This window comes from Phoxinus phoxinus (genome assembly GCF_949152265.1).
Source record: "Phoxinus phoxinus genome assembly, chromosome: 18".
Taxonomy (NCBI): Eukaryota; Metazoa; Chordata; class Actinopteri; order Cypriniformes; family Leuciscidae; genus Phoxinus; species Phoxinus phoxinus.
Genome location: NC_136893.1, coordinates 23,589,832 through 23,614,571, shown reverse-complemented (window position 1 = coordinate 23,614,571; position 24,740 = coordinate 23,589,832). Strand labels below are relative to the sequence as shown.

The 24,740-nt window shown below is 40.5% G+C and overlaps 1 protein-coding gene across 3 annotated transcripts in view; it reads right to left on the bottom strand.

The window, feature by feature from the left end:
• The window catches only part of lgr6 (leucine-rich repeat containing G protein-coupled receptor 6), a 95,216-nt gene that overhangs the window by 15,655 nt on the left and 54,821 nt on the right, over positions 1–24,740 (bottom strand). For all 3 annotated transcript variants that reach the window (XM_079587453.1, XM_079587451.1, XM_079587452.1), the window contains exons 3-6: positions 10,319–10,390; positions 8,424–8,495; positions 3,983–4,198; positions 3,503–3,574 (exon numbers count right to left, since the gene is read on the bottom strand). In XM_079587453.1, the coding sequence (XP_079443579.1) occupies positions 3,503–3,574; positions 3,983–4,198; positions 8,424–8,495; positions 10,319–10,390 (432 nt within the window). The remainder of the gene's footprint in view (positions 1–3,502; positions 3,575–3,982; positions 4,199–8,423; positions 8,496–10,318; positions 10,391–24,740) is intronic.

Genomic DNA, 24,740 nt, shown 5'->3' with positions numbered 1-24,740 from the left:
TCTTTCAGTTTTTCAGAGAATAATTATTGGGAAAATCCTATAATTGAACAGGAGCTTTTTTTCCCTCCACAAACCTTTTGCCCAGTAAAAGCGACTGGGCGGCATTAATAGGTGCCTTTTGGCCTTGTATCCCCTCGTGAAGGTCCAGGTCTTAGTCATATCGTCCGCTCCCCTCAGTTACAATACCTAATGCTGAATGTCTCTTCATACCCATAATTATATGTCTTATCCCTTAGTGTTAAGTGTACGCTTTCAAAACACTCCAAATGTTTATATATTTTAGTCTTTTTCTTTTTCTTTAAGGGGAAAAACGTTTCTGGCAGGTGGCCAGTGCGTTTGAAGTGAGCTTGGTGAATAGGGGTGGACCCGCGTTGGACGCCATCCAGAAAGGGCGAAACACTTGCTTAATTCCAGTGTGCGTGGGTGTACATGTGTTTGTCTATATGTGCGTGAGTGTGTCTGTGTTGCAAAACAGTCTTAAAAGCGAACTGACCTTGGCCCATTTGAGGTGAATATATAAGAAAATTCTTGATGTATGAAAAATGATCATTAGCCATTAGCGTCACTAATGAAATTGCAAAAATAATACTTTGTAAAATACGGTCTAACCCGCAGTTAGTTCAGCCCTAAACTCATGCCATTGGTTGAAACGATTTTGGCGGGCTGGTCAAGATGCTCCAGAACCTGATTTCACAAAGTACAACATGTTCCTGGATCAACATCTTTGTTTATCCAAGAACAACATTCCAATCAACCAATCAGATTTGAGGGACAAGTTTAAAGTTTATGTCAGGTTTTGGCTTACAACCAGGATTAGGTGCTTCTACATCAATGTTATTTACCATAATTTCCCTCTAAACCTTTTGGGTAGGGGTAGGAATATGGTAGGACTAAATTTATGAAGAGGAATGTTGTTCCAGAATCAACTAAACTGAACAAATTGACCCAAGAACGCATCTAACTCGGTAACATCAGGACGTGCCAGGAGACTCAAACAAACAGCAATGCTTTGGTAGTACCACAGTACCACTGGCATCGATCTACGAATGGCTTACTTGTAGATGACAAAAATAACATTGTATACTAAACAAATATACTAAACAAGAGAATCAAAAGTATTGCATAACCAGTACATGAGCAATTTCAAAAGGATTGCGTAATCAGTGTACGAGCAATTTAGATTTATATGAATGTGAATCTTTTTTATTCATCAGCTCTCTCACTTCTAGTGAGTTATGTAAGTGTTTAAGTCATTTTCTTCAGACATTGCATGCAAATTCACTCACATTTTGGGCCTATAAAATGGGCTGCATATGGAGAGAGGGAACACAGTGCCGTGGGCGAGCCGCGCCGCGTGGCTCTGCCATGTCTACATCCTGGTTTTGTTTAGAACATCCGTCAGTCTTGTTTGGAGACATTACTTTGATATGGCAGAGAAGAGGAATGCCTTTCATTTCCTGGGAAGACCTCATTGTTTAGAACGGGAGCTGTCAGTTACCTTGATTTACAATTCGTCAAACCACGCAGAAGTCTGTTTGAAAGCCAAATCATCAGGCATCATAACAAAACAACACGGCGGTGGCCACTAAGTCTGATGATTATGAATGCGTTTTTAGAGATAATTATAGTGATGGGGATTACAGCAGCATCAATAAAAAGGTGCACATTATCCCACAAAAAGATGTCTGAGACCCTTTAAAGAAGGCTAATATGTTTCCCTCCGTTGTTTCAGGAAGCTCAGCACTTTCCAAACACACATGTGCAACTGAACGGAGACAGCTGGCATGATTTCTTACAGTGTGTCATGTTACATATAAGAATATTTTCCTCAGGAAGATTAGTTTCTTGCTTAGCCATCATTATAGCGGTGATTACAATGTCATTCAGTATACAATATGACTACATATTACGGTTTCTGGGACTTTTTGTTTTACTACTATGACATTTTAATTGTAATGCATACACATTTTAATACTTTATACTATATATACAGTATATAAACAGTTTGGAATGTGTCTAATATCCACTGTATATATCTATCCTGATTGAGAAACACTGTCCTACAGTATCATAACTGATTCTCCTATCACCCTGGCCTTTACTAATAATACAAACATTTTCCATCATTTTTGTAATTTTCAAGTGCTTCAGTCTAGTCGAATAAATATTTTTCCTTAAAATCAAATCCCCTTCCAAACGCTAAATTTATCAAGCCGCAGAATTTTCACGGGAGAGTTTCAGCACACGGTTCCTCTGTGATTGCTCTCAAATGAAGTGTTCAGTTCAGTGTGTGCAATTCTCAAGGCTGAAATCTTCTCGTAAAGAGGTAAACGTCATCTTTAGCACTTCAGCAGGCTGTTAAAAAGCAGGTGTGAACCTCTCGGTATCCTGGAGACCACCATGACTTTAGCATATGCGTAATCCTTTAAAGCCAAACTCTCATAGCATGGTCTATATAATGTCTTTCATACATTACATTACAAATATGTGTTGGCTTTGGTTCATAGGCCCCTTTCAACATTTCTCATGAATTTTAAAAGCATTTCTCATGTATTTATTAAGCCTATTTAACATTTGATGGCTCAATCTACTATGTTTGGTAATGTATAATAAGTTATATAGCATGAATCTGGCAGAGAATGTGTGCTATTGTCCAGGTGTGACTATGAAAATTGTAGCCAGTAGACATACAATTATTGTTTATTAATTGATTCATTCTCATATATTTGTATGAATTTTATTATGACTGTCAATTAAAACTTGATCCAGTGTAACATAATTTCAAACACCTCAAACATTGGTCATGCTATTGACATTGCCTGAACAGTCCAATATAATTGCATGGGTGATAGAACACATAAAAACTCACATTATAAAATAAATTATTTCCCATGACATTTTCCACTCATTTAAATTACCATATTTACTGTATTGCTGAATATATGAAGCTAAAAGGGAAACACAATAAAGCATAAAACAATATTTGTCGCCTGTAATACCAGCATAAGCCACTAGGGACATCAGCCTGATAACCACAAAGGGCCCCCTAAAAATCCCTGTATAGTTTGCTCACTGCTTACACATATGAATACTTTCGTATGGAGCACTAAAGACATCATCCAACACTGAAGTAATTGTCAGGGAATCACTGCTGCATCTATTATAGAAATTGAAAGTCTGCCATAAATTCTTATTTCATATGAGATTTTAATAAGAGGTACGAGTGTTTCTTAAAAGCAAGGTACTGCAATTAACATGTTCATATCACAACAGCACAAGTATTGTGTAAAGAAAAGTTCATAGAAAGCTGAACCACTGAACATACACTAAGTAGAGTCAGGGTAGTTTGCTGGTAATTTTGATTCATATTTATAGCCACAGCCTCTTCCATAATTATAACACAAGGATGCCAAAATCAAATAACAGATCAGGGTCTGTTTGCATTAAAAACAGGAAATACTTTCATGTTTTTAATCTTTCATGAAGGGACGATCATACTTACAGAGTCTCGAGGCTGTGCAGTCCCTCAAAGCAGTTCTGTCCGAGGGTCCGGATCATGTTGTTATGAAGATGCCTAAACATGAAAACATTCATTATCGTTATAGTAAACATCAAAACAAACCTCAGGAATGACACCTGTTAGGCTGTGCACATTGCTTCAAATAAATGTGAACATGGCAGATGATATATAAACTTAAACCACACTGTCATTTCACTGCTTTGCAATTGAAAGAGTTTAGGATTGTTGCGGTGTCCTATCAAACCAAGGCATGTGTTCAAACTTCCTCTGATTTCCTGGTTTCCATTCCTCACACCGATACTTGCACAATGGTTAGTGTGATGTACTCCGAATCAAGGGCATTTCTAAGCCATGTTAACATTTAACATTTTTCTCTGATGTAGAGATTGGATATGGATTGGATGCTGATCTAGGAATACATCCAACTAGTTTAAAATATTTTGTGTGGAAGTAGATACGTACAGGACAACCAGGTTGGAGAGGTTCCTGAAGGCATAGTCAGGGATGTGGGTGATGCGGTTTAAGGCAAGGGTCATAGCCTGGAGTGAGGAGAGGTCATTGAGGGCGCTTATTGGGATCTCTGTCAGGGCATTGTCATCAAGCCACAAGTGCCTCAGTGACCGCATACCCAAGAGCGTCCTTGCTGGCACCTCCATAATCAGGTTGGCATCCAGGCGCCTGTTTTTTATTTAAATGAACACAATCAGATGTTTATTCCTGTACAAAGGTTATGGAGGGTGCAGAAATGATAATGCATTCAGTCATGTTTAACAGTCACTAGTTGGTTAAACTTTCACCTCAAAAATGGGCAATTATTTCATGTCAAATCAACAGCAGACATTAGTTAATATGAGCAATTACTATTGGCACGAAATAAGAGATGAAAGCCATTAGGCTTTACGGCACTGGTGTTATATGCCTTTCCTTACAGATGAATCACTGAAGGAAGTTTCTGAACCTGTGTAAGCAAGACCCACCTTCCATAAAAATATACTTGGGGCCAGATTTACTAAACAGGCAAATTAGCGTGAGAGCGCAATTCCAAAAAAGCGCGACGGGAGTGGAAAGTTCTGCACGTGATCTCCTGACGACACACAAATTAAAGAACACAGACACAGTCAGATCATTTCCATAATGACCAACGCAATCTACCAAGAGCAGCACAAATTAACATCTGGTTTAAGACATGCTTTTTTTTGCTGGTAAATAATGGCGCAAATACCAGAAAATTGATGATCGCAAACCTTAGTAAATCACTGTGATTCTTCTAAATACTCTCCCCTTCCATAAATTGTGCATCCGAAACAGAAACTCCAACAAAATCATATGCAATAAGGTCAGCTGCAAAGCAACACTGTCCACGCCTTTTCAGCGCAATTTTTAAAAAAAATTTGCGCTAAAATCCTGACAGTAAATTTTTAACGCCAAAAAGAGGGTTTGCGCTGGTGCAAGCTGCTAGTAAATCTGGCCCATAGTAGGGTCTCCCACTAACTGTAGACTTTGTTGATAATGAGGCCTGACCTGGCATGACTCCAGCCCAGTATTTGTGACCCAGTCAACGTAACACTCCTTGTCCGTGCAGTGTCCTGACATGGAATCTACCTTTTTCATTTCATTCATTAAACTGCCAAGCCTTGCAGAGGTATATCAAAACAGATGAACAAAGGAGCCATAAATTGTGGCTAAATAGAAAGAGATACCATGCTGTGGTCTGCGGTCACAACATTTCTGCTTTGACAATATCACAATTAAAGGATAATTTTGTTGCCTTTTTGTTTCAATCTTTTGTTATTCTGGTGTAAGGATTGGCACCACTACCTAAGCACTTTAGTCCCCCTCCCCTCCTTCCCCCCTTTAGTAGCTCCAGCATGGACTTGTTTAATGAGAGTTTTGGCATGATTGCTGCTCTAAACGTCTGATAAAGAAGCATCGGTAGCCCACAGGTGGAGTGCTCTGCTTTGTGGATTTTCACATTTTTTAATTTAAAGCTTTTGAAGAAAGAAAGGGTGCTTAATCACAGCAAGTGTGTTTCAGAGGATACAAAGAAAAGTTGTGCAATCACAAACCAGGCGTACAAGGGCTGCCGAGGCAAAGATTCCACTCTCGATCCAACCACATGAAGGCATTTTGTAAATTGGCCATTTCTCTTTCATTTCGCTTGCACTCATATGGTGTAATAAAGCACCGATTGATAATTTGATGGCTTTGTGGCATGGTGAGCTGATTTTGTTAAAGCCACCAAGCAATTGTTGCTCCATACGGACTGGAAGACTTTAAGTCGCTATTGAATTAACAGTTTTTTCTCTGATTTTTGGAAAGAGACTGAGCTAAAGACAAAAGCTGTGAAAAAAATCTGAGGTTGCTGGAGATAATTGAAAGTGCAGACGTTCGGATTCTCTCACAAATCTAAGAACAGAGTGAAACACCCCCCATTTCTTTGCAAGGCTGTTGTTCACAAACCTTGACATCTCCACAACCAAGATGAATGTCCTCCCTGTGTCAACAAGTTAAGCCTTTGATCTAATGAATGTTGCCCCCTGGTTTCATTGGATGGGGGGGGTGTTGAACCTCAGCGATCAGCGAATCGTGATGTATGATAGCAGCAGAGCACGTGGAGTTAGCCTCAAGCACTTCCTCTGCATTTTTTCCCCATGACCTTTCACACACATTAATTTCCACTGGCCTCTCTTCACCTCCCCTCTGGCCTCTTCAACCCTCAAGTCCTTCAGCTCAAGGTAATGCACGATGAGCATCGTCAATAGTAGAAGAACTTGAACCCAAAGTACAATGCTATTTGGCTTGAAGAACTCCCCATATTCTCAGACTACGTTCTCCATGCTGTGCAAACCTGCTAGGTAGCAGTGATTCAAACTAAACACCAATATCTTGCTGATGACATCTCAATCATCTGACTTGATAGGTTTAAGACTTGGAATTACATGTGTAAACATTGCTTTAGTCATCTATTTTGTGTGGAATCTCATTGGTAACCAACATGTGATCAAGAGGTGTTGTATTGCCTCTGATTTAAGGAAGGTAAGTTTTATTGTTGCTCAGCTTTGACTGCACCTTTATCAGATCTTTCTTTCATAGACTCAATCCTGGAAGGATGGTCTTGACATCAAAGGATGCTCTGTGCTGAGTGTAGCAAGCATAGACTCTAGTAAAGAAACAAAGATGAGTTTCATCACCAATCCTCTCTCCTGCCCCAACTCATCTTCCCTCTGTCTACATCGGGCGCCAGTGGACTTCAAACCTTATAGCCCCCCCAGTGGTTAACCGATCCCCATCTTATCATTACCCTAAATTACATGTTTGTTGAGAACTAAATGCCTTTCTACTCTTGTGGGAACTCAGGATAGAGCACCTAGCTGAATCACTGCATATTCTTTGTTATGGGGGATTGAAAGTGAGCGTAAGTTGCCTGGACGAATGCCAGAGCTCTGTCTCACTACAGGGAGGGCCTGGACACAGTCTATGCACGTCTGGAGCCTCTTCTGGAACCAGGCACGTCTTCCATGCGGAAAAAAAACTCTGTTGGTGGCAAAGGAATTAAATTTGTACGCCATGACTCTAATGAAAACATCCTTGCAAAGGTAGAAGGAAATGAGCGCATGGATATTTACATGGAATTATTCATTTGGAAAAAGTGGGTGTGCGGCTCCGCACTGAGATGCTGACTGGCATCGGGAAACTGGAATAATTGAAAGGAGTCGTGGGGTGGATGTGAGTCGAGCAGATGGACAAGGCCAGACAAAATCCCAGACAATATTTAGATTCTGACCATTTCATGGGGAACCAGTTAGGAATAGGGGGCGTGATTCCGATTAGGAGGAAAACTTTGGACCTAAGGGAAGAGTAACTGATGGAAAATTGGGCTCTTCACAGCTCATTGAATCTCCCAGTGCTCGCTCAGGAGCCAGTGTGCAGTGTCTGGCGGTTTCCTCATGGGTTCCAGATGCGCCAACAGCCCTGTAAAGGTCCCTCTTTTTCACCGTTCTGATATTAAATGTGACGTAGTCACGTTTTGTCTTCCTCAAAAACACTGACCTCTGGAATATCATATTTGTCTCTGTTGCGAATTAGCATTAAGGTAATAGCTCTTATAGAGAAAGTATAAACCCAGATACACTGAATTCATTTTCAAATTGTATTAATTTAAAATCCAGAATTATACAGACCACACAATAACTACTATGACTTTTGTTACTCTTTCTCTGTTCATTATTTGTTCTTCCTATGCGAAGAACTGCATCGCATTGTTTGCAAATGAAAATACAAAATAGAAGGAAATCTATTACTAAAAATCTATGCGTCTCACTATTACACAGCCAAAGAACACCTGTTTTACCACTTCCATGTGTGTCCTAAATTGCAAACTTGATCCTCCCTGGTGGGGAGTTCTTTAATGAAGGGCCTAATGGTCCTAATAGGCATATAAATAACTGGGCTTTCCTGCATCAACTCTATTAGAGAGAAATGCCAAGAGTTACCTCATGGCTAGATTGCAGTGTAGACCAAATAACCTTACTGCTAGAGACTTTATCTGATAGAGGGGTGCTAAATCAATCATTTTGTTACTCGTGCTGTGCTTATGATGTAATATTTGATACATAATTATTCATCATGTTTTCTGGACGAACGACTCCACTTCCACTTAGACTTCTTTTGTTCTATGACGGGGAGCATCTTCTAAGCAGAATAACATTTCACATGAGACCAATCTTTAAATCAATTGAATCTGTTTTATTCCAGCTGTTAAGCGTGAAGCTGTGGTCACAACCAGGCGGTCTACACTTGGCATGTGGACCTATCCAATGTTCCTTTAATATACACCATTGTTCCATGTAAATCTCTTACAGCCCAAGTTTGCTTTTGATCACTTGAAGTATGTGGTACTTACAGAGACAGCAAATTGGGTAATTCCCATGGGTCTTCACTGGGCAATCTCTCCAACTGGTTATTCTGCAACATCCTGCAAAGATACCATAAAATAAAATTAGACAGGTAATTCATTCTGCTCTGGTGAATATTAAATCATAGTAATTTTTTAAAAACACTAAGTGTGATTTTAATACATTTAAAAATGCAATCTAGTATAATCTAAGTGGCATTCGGTTGCCTTCTTTTTGTATTAAGGAAATATAAAAAAAGTCACCACTAGTTCCATATGTGTAATTTACTGAGTGGTGTGTTTTAAATGTTAACACTTGTCAAAAAACAGACTCTAGAGACATTTTCGAATTGAGAATGACAGTATGGCTTCTGGGCACAAGAGTTTTCCAGCTTACTGCTGATGAGGTTACCTGTCACTCACATCAATCAGTCAAGAGATATGATTTCAGGTACTGTGTGGTGCACTTTTCAGTGGACAAAACCAGAACATAGGAGGGGCAGAGAGACTGAACAAGACGAAACAGAACGAGGGGGAGAAACTGCCTGGGTGGGCCACTGAGGTCATGCTCACAGGACTCATCGAATAAAAGAACGAAAGAAACAGGAAGTGGTAGAACAATGACACCAAGCTCTTTGAACAAAGCAAATTATTCCAAAGTGAGAGCATGAGGCCACAGACGTTGAGCTTTAATTACAAGGCAGACAGCTTTATCATGTCCAATCAAATGAAACTCCTGACATTTGACCACACAGCCAGTGTTTGGAGGAATAAATACTCCTTTGTGGGCAGGATGTCCTTATCAAGGAAATCATGGTGCCACCATAGCCATTGTGAATCTAGACTTAAAATGTCCAGCAGTCTTGATATGACATTGTGAACAAGCCTCTATTATTTAGTCATTCAAATGCCACAAAGTGTGTATTCATCCTCCCTGCACTTTCAGTTTAGTGTGGCATTGTCATATTTTCACCAATTGTTCTTTATGTGACATTCCCGCCATGTTTTTCTTGAAGTTTTGGTTGTTTTCAAATTTACATGATTCTGTCTAGCTCATTGAAAGCTGAACATTAGTTCAAAAACATCAGGTCAGGTACTCGTGCCTCAGACAAGTTAGGCTGTTGAATAGGATAGTACGAAGCACAATAGAGCACAGAAAGCAAACAGAGAAAGATTTGTAACTATTGTAATACCCAACCCAATCCCTTTTTGTCTACACTGACCACAGAAATAAGATACCTGACAATGACATACATTATCTTGTTTGCGAAAACGGGGGAAAGGGCATCAAAATATTAAACTGAACTAATGTTCTCATTAACCTACTAAACTGTAACTCTAGTAATGGTTAAAGAAAACGTTTTTGAATAAGGTACAATTACTGAAAAGCTATTGGCACACACATTTTTTATTCCACTTTATGGGGTAATGAAAGGATTTGATGTGGCAGGGCAATTTTCTTGAGATGTGCAATTGAATTGAAGTGTTGAATTGTTGAATTGTTGAATGACAATACAGGGCAAATTTACTGAAGCTTCCAGGACAGCACGGAAAGGTGCATGGAATCCTGAGTGGAAATTTTGAGATGAATGTTACCGTGAATGTGTTTCGTGCCTGGCCTTTGTCTGTCCTTTTCTACTCCATCAACTGGTTTTAAGTCAGTCAATAAAATTACAATCTGTCAATAAAATATCAACAAACACCCAGGCATAAGGAACAGCTAACTGACCATTCACCACAGAGCAAAACTTGAATCATCACCTGTCAGCGGTTCTGTTTCTAATTTTGCCGTGAATGACACCAATACAAGTCTTTTTCAGAATGAATCACCCTGAATGTTATTTTCCATAGAAGCATTAACTGAAACAAAAACGCTCTCACTCTTTCTGTCTTTCGTTACTCACAGGACTTTGAGGTTGTAGAGTCCTTGGAGGACGGGGCCAGGGATGTGTCTCAGGTGGTTGCCCGAGAGTCTCCTGTGGAAGGACAAAAGAAGTGCTTTGGTTCATTTGCAGTCCAACACATTGATGACTTTAACAGAGAGATGAGAATCTGGTGAATTCATAAAGGCGAGGGTGCATGTGTGAGTGTTCAGGAGCCCACGGTGAAAACAAAAGTGAGAGATCTCCTTGGACACACGAACCACAGCAGCTGTGGTTCAGATCTCTCTGGCCGCTGGTCTTTACCGCTCACGTACAGAAATCTCTCTTTTGAATGGTCTCTAAAATACGTCAACGCATTTTGAAAGGAGCCAAGATATGAATGCGCTCTAAGCTCCTTTCGCCTCTTGTGGCAACAAACACGTCATAGTACGGCTGAATTTATATACAATGGCCAAAGATAAAATGGATAGAATTGCTATTGAGGTGGAAAATTCACTCTACGGTACGTTGTTAGACCTTGTGTTATTGTTTGAGGGCCTCACACTACAGTCAGGGTGCAAATTATGGAAGTTTGGTGTAAACCAAAACACACAAAACAGTGTTTTCAAGACAGAGTAGACAGAGCTCATAAGGTCACATGATGCCAAACAGACAATCTTAACCCTTTCATGCATGAAAGGTGACAACCTTAGTCAGGATTATGGCATGAAAAACAAGATTTGAACTTTAATTTTTTACACATACTGTATTTTTCAAACAGATATTCCGATGGCCATTTGAGGTTTTTTATTTAACTGAAGCGATACAGTTTTAAACATAATACAGTAATAACACACAATAATACTGTGTGTGTGTGTGTATTTAACAAAGAAATTAATAAAATGATTTATCATGAAATCATGTGAAAACTATCAAATATATACAAAAAATAATAATATTACAGCTTTAATTATTGCAAACGCAATAGAGTATTATCCCGGTCATAACTTCATACAAGTTGGATGTCACTTGTCTTTGATATCAGAACATAACGGATAAAAAAGGACGTGATTCCATAAAAGATCTGGTGAAGGTACAACTCTGTGGAAACCCAAATCAGACTATGTAGAAAATGCTCATGCTCCCTCCAGTCTACCAAAGTATGTATGTTATTAGCTGATAATTCTGATTATGTTCAAAAACGGGCACATGTGTACCGTAACTCTCCTCTCTGAGAAAACCTCAGACTCTATTGATGTTTTCAGACTGTTAAAAAAACTAGTGATCAGGTGTCTTCAATCTCATCTTATATGAGCAGTGTTGGGGGTAACGGATTGCAAGTAACATGCTTAATGTAACCAGATTACTTTTTGATGTAGTGAGTAAAGTAATGCATTACAAGTGACATGCATAACCTAATCAGATTACTTTTTGATGAATACTTTTTGCAGATAACTGCAAATTGCATTCTAATAACACAAATACATTCATTTATAGCCAAAAAAAAAGGCACTGCAGATGAAGTATTTTCAAGAGCTACAGTCATAATAGTATGAATTGTAGCTGAAATATAGTTAGTGATGCATGATGTCCAATTTAGTGGACAGATGATTAATCAGAATTTCCTCCCAATCTAAAATCAATACTTGGAAAATGTAACAATGATATGAATTCTTAGATGTTACAACATTCTCACCTTCAAGAGTCTGCTAGAATAGAAGGAATGGATGGATATTCCGGAGAAACTTGGCAATTCTGACTGGCTGTCGGCCATCTTTGTTTGAAGAAATAAATCCACATACGATGGCTTGCCACTTGGTGGCAGTGTATAGAATGATGGGTCAACTGTAGAGGTTGATGTGCAACTATGCCATCAAAACTCGTGCATTTGCAAGAAAATGCTTTTTAAATAGCTGTTGTCTACTGTAGTGACCTCTATGTGTAAAAGTGTTAAATATGTCATGTTTAACAAAGTCATGTTCGGACCATTGGCTGAACATCTGATGCAAATGGGACACTTTTTAATGTTTTTTTTTAAACATTTTATCTGGATCATCATCTGATGGGCTGAATTCTACAGGATGTCCGGGAGATGTGTGTCGCGTTCTTTAACAGTCCGCCTGGAAACAAAGCCGTTGTGTTGCCAAACCCCCTCATGGAAGAAGAAAGCCCCGTGTTTACAACTGTGACAATGTGCGCTTATCAGGATCAACTAAACACTGGAATTTCAAAAGTATGTGAACTTTGTGGCTCCATTGTTGCAGTCAACATTATTGAATGAATAATTTCTTAGATGCACGCTGGCCTGTTATCGTTAGGACGTTGACTTTATATTTTCACGCCCCTAAACATGACGGGGAACAAAACGAACTGTGATTGGTTGCTTCACGTGTCGGACGGACACCCTTTTGGGCGGTCCTTGGCCAGTGAAAGCTGCGATAGAGTCCAGACCTTCTGCCGTCAGTCTGAAGGTCTGGCTGCGCGAGATTATAACCATAGCAACATTACGTGTTCAGTGCCATAGGTGGGCTATTGTTGCCAAAATTAAATTTTAGTTGTGCAAGACGAATTTCAACAAATCATCACTTAAATTATCTATCAAAATTCCAAAAGATGACCCGTCAGAAAATCAGCATATGAATCGCATGCAGCCAGAGCCAAGTGGCTGATACCTCTGAAATTACTAAATACAAGGGAAAGACATTCCCAGAGAGAATCAGAGCAAATATCAACCAGCTGTAGGCTCACCCATCCAGATTAATCAATTTGTTTATCAAACAAATCACTTAATAAGCGTTCGTGCCTGTTTTTTCCTGGGTGGCAGAGTTTGAGGAAAGTCTGTCGAAGCCTCACAAGGAGTCATGACAGCCTAAACAGGACCACCCATACCTCCAAACTGCTTTGCCTCAAAATCGCTCCATCCTGCCGGAGTAGCCTCAGCCTCCTCTTGTACGCCAAATGGTTCTTTTTGTATGACAAGATGAAATTTTTGAAAATTGCAGCCAATGTTTAGCATGTAAGTCAGCTTAGCTAATGTGATGGGTGCGACAGCTCTGGCAAAGCAACAACCGTGTTGTATACAGGCACATCAGGGGCGACACAAGCCCAGAAAACAGAAAGGCAAAACCTAGAACTGGGTCCATGACAACGTCTGACAGATCTTCACACACTCCCTTATGTGCTCACACACACACTACCGTTTTCCACCATTGAGCCATGCAGTCTCTGAGGTTTTTAATGGCTATCACTTCATGTTGTGCCAGACCACACTCCCATCCGTAGACTCTATTTCTGGTAAGACCGTGTGCCGCCACTCTTTAACAAACATTTGTTTTGCGTAGGGCGAAAGACAGAGGGAAATGAAGGAGATGGAGGGGCTGGGGAAGGCAAAAATAAAAGTGTCAGATTTGGAGGCTGTGAAGCTTAGCGGTTCACCCCATGTAAATAGGCCAGTGATGGTTTCACATGCGTGTCGGATGAGGTTTCAGCCACGTACCACAGCAAGCTGTTCTGCTGAAAGCTTGTGCCAGCTCTGCGGTCAACTTTTATCCCTCGTTATAATTCAGTCATGCATCTAAACACTGGAGCTCTCGGCTTTATGTATTCTCTCACATTACAGACAAACATGGCTCTAATGCTAATTTTCCTAAGTCACTTGTGTCAACATGTTGTATATTCTTCTTAGAAATATCTGGAATGATGAGTGTATCATTATGAATATTCAGATGTTTGTAAAATCAGTCACACTTTACCTCAATAAAGTCCTAATTACTGCTTATTAATAGTTAGTAAGGTAGTTGTTAAAGGGGTCATGACATGGTTTTTTTTATTTTATTATTATGTTCCCTTAGGTGCAATTATAGTATTACTATAGTTTTTTTTACAAAAAACTTTTAAAATGTAGTGATTTATGACCTTTTCCCACCCTGTTTCTCATCCTCTGATTCAAACAGTCTGTTTTGGGGGTGTTTCCCCTTTAAGAGTTCAGTGTTAACGCCCACTGTTATGATTGGCTAACGTCAGTGCCTATGCATCAATTATTAACGCCCCCAGCCACAACATTTGCGGATTCGGCGCAACTGTTTAATAGCGGGTGATGCATGCGAAGCGATGGCTCTTGCAATGATAAAACCTTATTATCTTTGAGCCGGAATCAGATGAGGAATCACCACAAAATGAAGCATCACCACAACAACGAAGACTGGATCAGCCCGTGTCCACATGGAAAGTGAAACTATTTTGAATTAATAAAAAAAAATTAACCCGAGACACTTGAAAACGGATTATTGTTGCATAATTATCCTATAGCTTAATTTGCTAACAGTTTAACATTATTTAACTAATTCCAATGAAATGATAGGGTGTACCACGGACAAAAATGCATGCACAGGCCATATTTGAAGATGCAGCATTGATAAAGGCAACATTTTTGATTTTCTATCACATGTAGGCCTACTAGAAAGGCGACATATTTTCAAGATTCTCTTATACAAATCTGTTTATATTAGCCATGGTAAAAAGTAAGTTTGCGTCGTCGTTATTGAGCCCAGAAGAGTCGGCACGGACGTATCTTTGAGCAACAGTTTTCTGGCAAAGCCAGCATCATATTGGGATTTTTTCCTCAAAACAGTCATCCTTAAATGTACAGAACACTGCCGTGACTGGGACGTCCGCAAAAAATAAAGTGCATCCATTTTTCCCTGACGACTGGATCTTTCAGCGTATTTAAAAAGTAGTTTAAAGTTTTAAATACATTACTTACAGTTTGCGTCGTCGATGTTGAGCCCAGAATAGTCGGCACAGACTTATCTTTGAGCAACAGTTTTCTGGCAAAGCTCAAAAAAGTCATCCTTAAAATGTATAGAACAAACGCTTAAACTAACACTGCCGTGACTGGGACGTCCGCAAAAAATAAAGTGCATCCATTTTTCCCTGACGACTGGATCTTTCTGCAGCGTATTCAAAGATGTTGTTTGTCCACAGCCAGGAACAGCACATCTGCGGCGTCGTAATCTCCCTGTACACAGATCCACTCGCTGTCCGTCGACTGAACGCTTGTGAGGCGCGCGGCGCGGGCGCGACAGTGATACGAAATGAGCGTAGTTGTCTTGCGCTTTAAGCGTAGTTGTCTTGTTCTGGAGGCGGTCATAATGCAAACGCTGGTACGTCACTTCGTACTGTGACGTCACTTCTTACCGTGAATCCAGAACGAGCTGTATTTAGAGCTTGATTAAATAAATGATTCGTTTATAATGGGGAGGACGTCTTAAGCTATGAAACTTGCAGGACGTTTTAATGGTACAAAGACCTCTTATATACCAAAAGATCAAGGCAAATTTGGTTTCTCATGTCATGACCCCTTTAAGTTTAGGTATTGGGTGGATTAAGGGAAGTATAATATGGTCATGCTGAATAAGGCATTAATATGTCCTTTATAAGTGGCTAATAAACAGCTAATATTCTGTTAATATGCATGCTAATAAGCAACATTAATAGTGAGAACTTAAACTAAAGTGTTACCGTAAAATCTTTTTCAAAATGAAATCTGGCCATAGAAACGGAAATTTCAAATCATATTTCTTTAATATCTAAACTCAGATACACTTTGATGCATTTTATATACAAAAATAAATGATAAAGACATACAAAATGTGTACTGTTTGGGATACTCCAGGACCAGGGTTGGGAACCACTGAGTAAGGATACACTTTGCGCACCACACTTTCTCACTAGAGCAGGGGTGTCCGATCCTGCTCACGGAGGGCCAATGTCCTGCAGATTTTACCTTCAACTTGCTCAACACAGATATCTGGAAGTTAGAAGTTTCTAGTAATACTAAACATCGTGATTAACTTGATGAGGTGTGTTTCATTGGGGCTGGACCTAAACTTAGTCTGCTTAACAGTGGCCCACCAGAAGTAGGATTGAACACACCTGCACTAGAGATTTTGGCTGCATCTCAAATCGCATTATTCCCTACCATATAGTAGGCGAAAAACAGTGTGACAAAAGAAGTATGTCCAAATTCACAGTACTCCTAAAAGAGTACCCGGATACTTCTTCCGTGGAGAAAGTGTCCGATGAGGTGAAGCGACGCAACTGATGTTGGTAGGTCACATGATAATGACAACATGGCGGATGTAGTACATTCAGATTACATTCATACAACACACATGCATACTATATAGAACATACTTTTTAGCGGATGCGAAGTAATTGCTTATTCAAAATAAGTCCCCTCATTTGGTTGGTTTGAAAGTGGTATTCTGATCATTTTGTGCACAAACAAATCACGATAAAATCTACACATTCACTTCTTGTCGTCAGCCAATAGTGCTCAAGGTGGTCCTCACATTGATGATTTGGAAAGATGCCAGAGATCTAATACTACACATACTACAACAATTCCAACCCAAAAGTACAGTTTGAAAAGAAACTAGTGGAAGCAGAAGGAGGGGAATAGAATCAAACTCAGTTTCAGACCAAGCAATCAAACCAAGTGTGAAACCAGCCTAAGAGACAACGTGTTAAACAGAACCTCTTTGAACCCGTCCCAAATAACCCATGCCAGCCTACTAGTCTTTGTTCTCAGTCCAAAATTGTCCAAACTGCCCTTAACACTCCACTCCACTACAAAGAATCATTGAATGGTGAGATTAAGGAAGTGTGAATGAGAAAAATATGCTATTGGTGGCAACCATTTCAAAAGCTTCGATACATTTGGGTTTCAGCTCTAAACTGATCCTAAGACCAAATGGTGTAAAACTCAAAAACAGTTTTTCAAAACGGAATTAATGCATTTTGTTGGATGCAAGTTACACAAAGCATATTTACTTGCTGTAGTGTGATATCTGCAGCATCTGTCCAAGTCAGACCAAACAATAAAAGCCTCCATCAGATGAAGTGCGAGCTGAGCCTTTTCATACTGCAACTTTTACCACAGATGTTTGTTGAAATGAAGTGCGATGGCACATTTGGTTGTCAAAAAGCGTAATCACAAACTACTAACAGCTCCATTGTTGCAGTTCCAGTCTGTTTTTAGCATCAATTGCGACCTCATAAAGTGGCAACCGCATGTTTATTGGGAGTAGTTTACGAGAATCGGCTGCGTCGCAGATAGTGTGTGTAAAAAGGTGGAGGCTGGACGTTGTCATTAGACCACTGAAAGCTGTTGACAACAAGCAGTTGACAACAAGTCAGAGGCAAAGTACTTTGGGATGGCTGGTTAGTGTTAGGCACCCTGCAGGACATCTGTCTTCTGTTAGATGCCTCATTAGGGGCCAAAATACCATAAAACTTTAATCATACTTGTCTTTTTTTTAAATTTGCTTTGTTCATAGAGAGGTAATTTAAGTTGAGTTTCAGAGAAGAATTGTTAGCAGGAAATACGGCATTGATTGGACTCACACTGGTGGAACTCTTGATATACTCTCCTTTGCCCTCATCCCTTGGATGTATCAGTGAGTAAATTGAATTGAGAAATGTTTTCCTCATCCACATGGAATCTACACCGGCAGAACCTTTGGAAAACCTCTCATTCACAAAAATGTAAATCCCATGCATAAGCATTTATTTGCAGAATTGATTCATTTCTGCATTGCTAGCGACACAAATCAGAATTAATGATTGTTTTCAAACAGCTTTCCCGAACACTCCCCCTACCTGCCATTGGTCGGAAAAACTAATACCCCTGCCTCAAAAAACATATCCCACTGGTTGAAACAATATTGCTATGTTGGGCTGGTCAGGATGCTTAACTTATGAATGTCTTGCTTGTATATTAACTAGGGCTGTCAAAATGAACGCGTTAATAATGCATTAACTCAAATTCATTTTAATGGCACTAATTTATTTAACACGCGATTAACGCAGCACACATTATCTGTTTGACCCATTGCCATAGCCCGTGGTTGGAGAGATAACGGTTATGCTGCGTTCACACCAAACGCGAATAGAGCGTCTGGCGAGTGATTTCAATGTTAAGTCAATGTAAAGACGCGTCTGGATGTCTCGCGGCGCGAATGAGGCGTTTAGCACGGCTCGGTAGACGTCTGTTTGAGCAACTGGCTCAGTGCAAAGAAAGAGAAATAATGGTAACCTGTGTTTTTCTATATTCTTTTCCCCATGTGTTTAATAGACATGAACAAGTTCTTTGAAAAACATCTTTATGTTCTTTATGATCTATGTTTAGGGTGGTTTCAGTAATAATACATGTAAATTGTACATGTTCAGAAGAAGTGTTGTGCGAAAATGTAAACAGTCTTGTGTAAGTAAATTGAGTAAAGAAAGAGAAGTAATGGGAACTGTCACATTGTTAATGTGTTTTCTGTTGTTTCCATGGACTTTTAGGTTGTTTTTCTCATTCAGTGTTTTTCTTCATCTCTGTCGTCATTTTCATTAGTTCATTTTCATCACCTGTCTAGTTAATCAGTTAATCACCCTTCATTGTCATCACCTGTTGCACCCTCGTCATCCTCTGTATTTAAGTTCCTGTCTTTCTCCTTTCAGTTGTCGGTCAATGTTTGATTATGTTACAGTGTATCGTGAGTGTTTCCGTTTTGTGTAAGCTTTATTATAGTAAAAGTTTGAATTGGAGCTTTGTGCCTTTGCCTTTGTCTTCATCCGCACCATACCCGTGACAGATTGACCGACCCAAAAAAGTAATGGAGGACGCTATGGAGGCATTTCTGTTCAATCAGAATGGGAGTTCATTGGAGGAGTTGGTGGAAGTTTACCTTCATCTTCATCAGGATGTTTACTGGGAGGAGGAGTTTTTGAAGCAACGGTTCTGGAGAGGACTTGATGATCCACTGGCCCAGATATTGCTGCGCAGGGACTTAGATCGACCGTTTATTGAGTTTATGGACAGAGCTCTTTGGGTTTGTGGTTCCTCCCTCACGGTAACACCAGCCGATCCAGAGGCACCGCTGGTCCCGTCCAGCCCAGAGCTTCCTGCACCGCTGGTCCCGTCCAGCCCAGAGCTTCCTGCACCGCTGGTCCCGTCCAGCCCAGAGCTTCCTGCACCGCTGGTCCCGTCCAGCCCAGAGCTTCCTGCACCGCTGGTCCCGTCCAGCCCAGAGCTTCCTGCACCGCTGGTCCCGTCCAGCCCAGAGCTTCCTGCACCGCTGGTCCCGTCCAGCCCAGAGCTTCCTGCACCGCTGGTCCCGTCCAGCCCAGAGCTTCCTGCACCGCTGGTCCCGTCCAGCCCAGAGCTTCCTGCACCGCTGGTCCCGTCCAGCCCAGAGCTTCCTGCACCGCTGGTCCCGTCCAGCCCAGAGCTTCCTGCACCGCTGGTCCCGTCCAGCCCAGAGCTTCCTGCACCGCTGGTCCCGTCCAGCCCAGAGCTTCCTGCACCGCTGGTCCCGTCCAGCCCAGAGCTTCCTGCACCGCTGGTCCCGTCCAGCCCTGAGCTTCCTGCACCGCTGGTCCCGTCCAGCCCAGAGCTTCCTGCACCGCTGGTCCCGTCCAGTCCAGAGCTTCCTGCACCGCTGGTCCCGTCCAGCCCAGAGCTTCCTGCACCGCTGGTTCCGTCCAGCCCTGAGCTTCCTGCACCGCTGGTCCCGTCCAGCCCAGAGCTTCCTGCACCGCTGGTCCCGTCCAGCCCAGAGCTTCCTGCACCGCTGGTCCCGTCCAGCCCAGGGCCTTCGCCGCTGGTCCCGTCCAGCCCAGAGCCTTCGCCGCTGGTCCCGTCCAGCCCAGGACCGCCTTCGCCGCTGGCCCCGGTCAGCTCAGAGTCCTCTTCGCCGCGGGTCCAGTCCAGTGCTGACCTCCCCAAGAAAATTTTGGGGGGGGGCAATAAGTCCTCTGAGGGGATCGTGGAGGCCCTTCCGACACGACCGCCATGGCCGCCCGAAGGGTCCTCACCGCCATGGTCGCCCGAAGGGTCCTCACCGCCTTGGCCGCCTGAAGGGTCCTCACCGCCATGGCCGCCCGAAGGGTCCTCACCGCCATGGCCGCCCGAAGGGTCCTCACCGCCATGGCCGCCCGAAGGGTCCTCACCGCCATGGCCGCCCGAAGGGTCCTCACCGCCATGGCCGCCCGAGGGTCCGTCTGCTCCGCCATGGCCACGCCCTCATCCTGCTCCGCCCTGGCCACCTGCACGTCCTGCTCCGCCCTGGAGGCTTCCTGCTCCAGATCGGCCACCTGTTCATCAGCCTCCAGGGCGCCCACCCTCCCACCCCTTTGGATGTTTTACGGCGCGAGGACGCGCCTGGGGGGAGGGGGGGGTTCTGTCACATTGTTAATGTGTTTTCTGTTGTTTCCATGGACTTTTAGGTTGTTTTTCTCATTCAGTGTTTTTCTTCATCTCTGTCGTCATTTTCATTAGTTCATTTTCATCACCTGTCTAGTTAATCAGTTAATCACCCTTCATTGTCATCACCTGTTGCACCCTCGTCATCCTCTGTGTATTTAAGTTCCTGTCTTTCTCCTTTCAGTTGTCGGTCAATGTTTGATTATGTTACAGTGTATCGTGAGTGTTTCCGTTTTGTGTAAGCTTTATTATAGTAAAAGTTTGAATTGGAGCTTTGTGCCTTTGCCTTTGTCTTCATCCGCACCATACCCGTGACAGGAACCTGGTATTTCTATGTTATTTTTTTCATGTGTCTAATAGACATCAACAAGTTATTTTAAAAACATGACCTTTGATACTATGATACCTTTGATAGATGTCTAGTCTTCATGCTGTTGAGAATGGTTTCACTAATAATAAACATGCATTTGCTTAAAGCATCCATATTTGTCCACACCCATGTTGATTAATGTATTCAAAACTTGAAAAGTATAAATTTAAGGTACATTTAGAACTGATAAAAATATGCGATTAATCGCGAGTTAACTCATGACAATCATGCGATTAATCACGCTTAAATATTTTAATTGATTGACAGCCATAATATGAACCAGAGGTGGAAAGAGTAATAAAATATTGTACTCAAGTAAAAGTACTACTACTTCAATGAAATTTTACTTAAGTACAAGTAAAAGTACCGGTCTAAAAATCTACTCAAGTAAAAGTAAAAAGTAGCTAATTTAAAATTTACTCAGAGTAAAAGTTACTTAGTTACTTTTTTAACAGCGGGGTGGGGTGGGGTGGGGTGGGGTGGGGGGCTCTCCCGTGCAGGGTCGTAACGGTATGAGATTTGCACAGTATGGCAATGTCTCAGAAAATATTACTATTTAAGGGATAGTTCACCCAAAAATGAAAATAAGCCCATGATTTACTCACCCTCAAGTCATCCTATAGGTGTATATGACATTCTTCTTTCAGAGTTATATTTAAAAAGTCCATTAAAGTGCCTCTATTCATCATAAAAGTGCTCCATGCGGCTCTGGGGGGTTAATAAAGGCCTTCTAAAGCAAAGCAATGAGTTTAAGAAAAAAAATCCATATTTAACATGTTACAAAGTAAAATTCTAGCTTCCGGCCAAACGCAGTCTATTTGCGTCTAAAGCACAACTTATGACGTTGAAGTAGCGTAGTGCGTAATGGCGTAGCTTTAGACTTAAAGGGCACCTATTATGCCCCTTTTCACAAGATGTAAAATAAATCCAACACACATTTATGTTCAAACCTCATGTTAAAGTGAATTTTGCATAATAGGTGCCCTTTAAGTGGAATCTGTATGTTCGTGTGGCCGGAAGCTAGTTATTTTACTTTGTAAAGTTTTAAATATGGATATGTTTCTGACACAAACTCATCGCTTCGCTTCAGAAGGCCTTTATTAACCCCCCTTTAATCAATTAATAAATAAATAAACGGTTATAATAAATTATTGTTATTATTATTATTATTATTATTATCAGTTAAAAAATGACAGTTAAATGAATGAAAACAGTTTTTTTGGTTTAACAATGCTTTTATTATAACAAACTTAAAATTATGTGTTTGTTTTGTTTATTAAATTTTCAATAAAACATGTCTAATCAACTAAATTCAATAACTGACCAATGACCATTAGATGAACTATTTTTAACATTAATAATTTATTAAAATGTTTAAGAATACTCCTATGAAATGTATTTTATTCAGAAAATGGATGTTTCTTTTTATGATTTAATACAAATAAATGTAAACTGTATCCTTTTATTTTTTGGGAAAGTTCTGCAGAACAGATTTATTAAATTAAACCATGGACCCAAAAAAAGATATTCCTTAAATAATGTTAAATCTTTTTAAATTCAAATTATTGTTGTTATTATTTTGAGAAGTATGTTCTATAGGCATACAATAGTAATGTATGCTATTTCTATCATAATTTCTCCTAGTTACACTAAACTTTTATTTTGACGGGTTCTAGTGAAGACTTGTAGTGTTGACAATGGTTTTTCTCAAACAAAATGAGGAAAATGCTCATTAGGCGTTCTCTCAGAGCAGCTCTCTAAATGTTCATGTATTCATGTCCTCATATTGTTTGTGAGAGGCTGAAAACACAATGAGCATCAGGGCATACTTGAGTATGTAGTAGGCGCGACGCAGCTCATTCACACAGAGGCACGCAGAACAAGCATATTTACATAGCAGTCTTTTTGCGCTTTAATATTCAGAGACCATGTCGCGATTGGATTTATTGCACAGCTCTACTTTCAATTTATTAATATAGCCTACTACATCATTGCGTGTTTTACGTGTCACCTGCGTTATGTAAATTGAATTTTCATGACTGGATTCCGGGATTCACTCTGCAAACGGGACATATCTGCACGGATGGATGGTGTTCTATGTTTCATCCTTTTGCAGCCACATTGCATCCACACTTTTTGCACATTGGATAGGCTATCTATCCTCGAGGACAACCACGCGTTTTTCCTACATCTAAAGTAGCCTATTCACATACTGGCCATATGGTTCGCTTCATAAGAATTCGACGGCGTTTCACTTTCAGCTGGGTCTGCATCACCTTTTATGCGCGTTTGTTCTTCCCATAGATAGACGGTTCTCCCGCCCTTCAATCAATGCAGTAGTTTCCGGAGCGCGATTATTATTAATTTTTTTTCTTGAAAATTATTATTTTATTCATTTTTTACTCAGTAACGGATATGATTTTAAAATGGAGCGAATTACAATACTTCAAACAAAACGTACTTAAGTAAAAGTAAAATTACAGATTTAAAAAACTACTTAAAAAAGTAGAAGTACACAAAAAAACTACTCAATTACAGTAACGCGAGTAAATGTAATCCGTTACTTTCCACCTCTGATATGAACACACAAAAATTACACTTTAGCTTCAAATGTTTTTGCTAATGTGGTTATGGTTGCAGCTAGCAATAAGAGTGTCATGCTCTGAAGTTGGTTTAACATATTCTGCCATGATGAAATCAATTCTGCAGATTTCACCCCTCATTCAGTGCATAAAAAACATCCATTCCTTCTGGCCCTTCTCATCCATAATCAAACAGGACAGAATTGATTGACACATTGCATTACACCTTCCAAACTGTAACCCCCCCCCCCCCCCCCCCCCTGCCCTTGAGGCAGTTTTAAAAGATCTCTGTTTCATTGTCTACCAATTACATTATTTATTTTTGCAATTACCTCAAGCATGCTGTAAGACAATGGCAAAAAATAAACCTGCACAAATAGTGATACTTTAACTACTTAAACCACATATGTATTGCATTATTGAACCACTGGATCGGAAGAATTCTCTGACTGGTGAAAATATCACTGGTTTTAAAACTCTAAGAACCGGGTCATATTATTTGCAACGCAGTTTCCTATGATATCAGTTTCATAGCACGATGGAAAACCTTTCTATAGCTAAATCATTTTCGATTGGATCCTGGCCTGAGGAGGATCTGCAAATGGAAAAATGTACACGTTGTGACTCTACTTCCCCTGGCTTTGAAATTCAAACTCGCCAGCTCCCTGAAAGTGACCTTGTCTTCTCCTCAAATATGTATTCATCATCACTATAAACTCTGACCTGTGCAGAAATAGTCTGCGCACGGCAACTTTTGATTCTCTCGTAAAAAATTGGATTGGCATTTACACAGATCTTTATCACAGGACTCTTGCTCTGTCCCATGTGGGAAGGAAGATAACAAAAAAATCCTGTAATATGACTATTCTATCGTACATAGAGCAACTCAAATTCAACAATTCAAAAGAACAGATAAGACTTAAGACATACTCCCCATACCAAATGTCCTAACTTTGATTTCACAAGCCAGTGTTGTGGAAGCTATTTTGAAACGGTATTCCAACCTGCATGCTATTCATAATTGAAAGTAGTTGAATTGCAGTAAAGATACACTACTAGTTTGTACACACTTTATTTCAATGACCCACTATAGACATTCTACTAACTATAAGTAACAACTACATGTCAACTAGCAGTCATTAGACTATTAGTAGACTGTGCTTAATATGTGCTATCTCTTTATTTTGATGCTCCTCGAACAGACATTCTACAGACTATAAGTGACTTTGCAACTACAAGTCAACTTATTCTACTAACCCT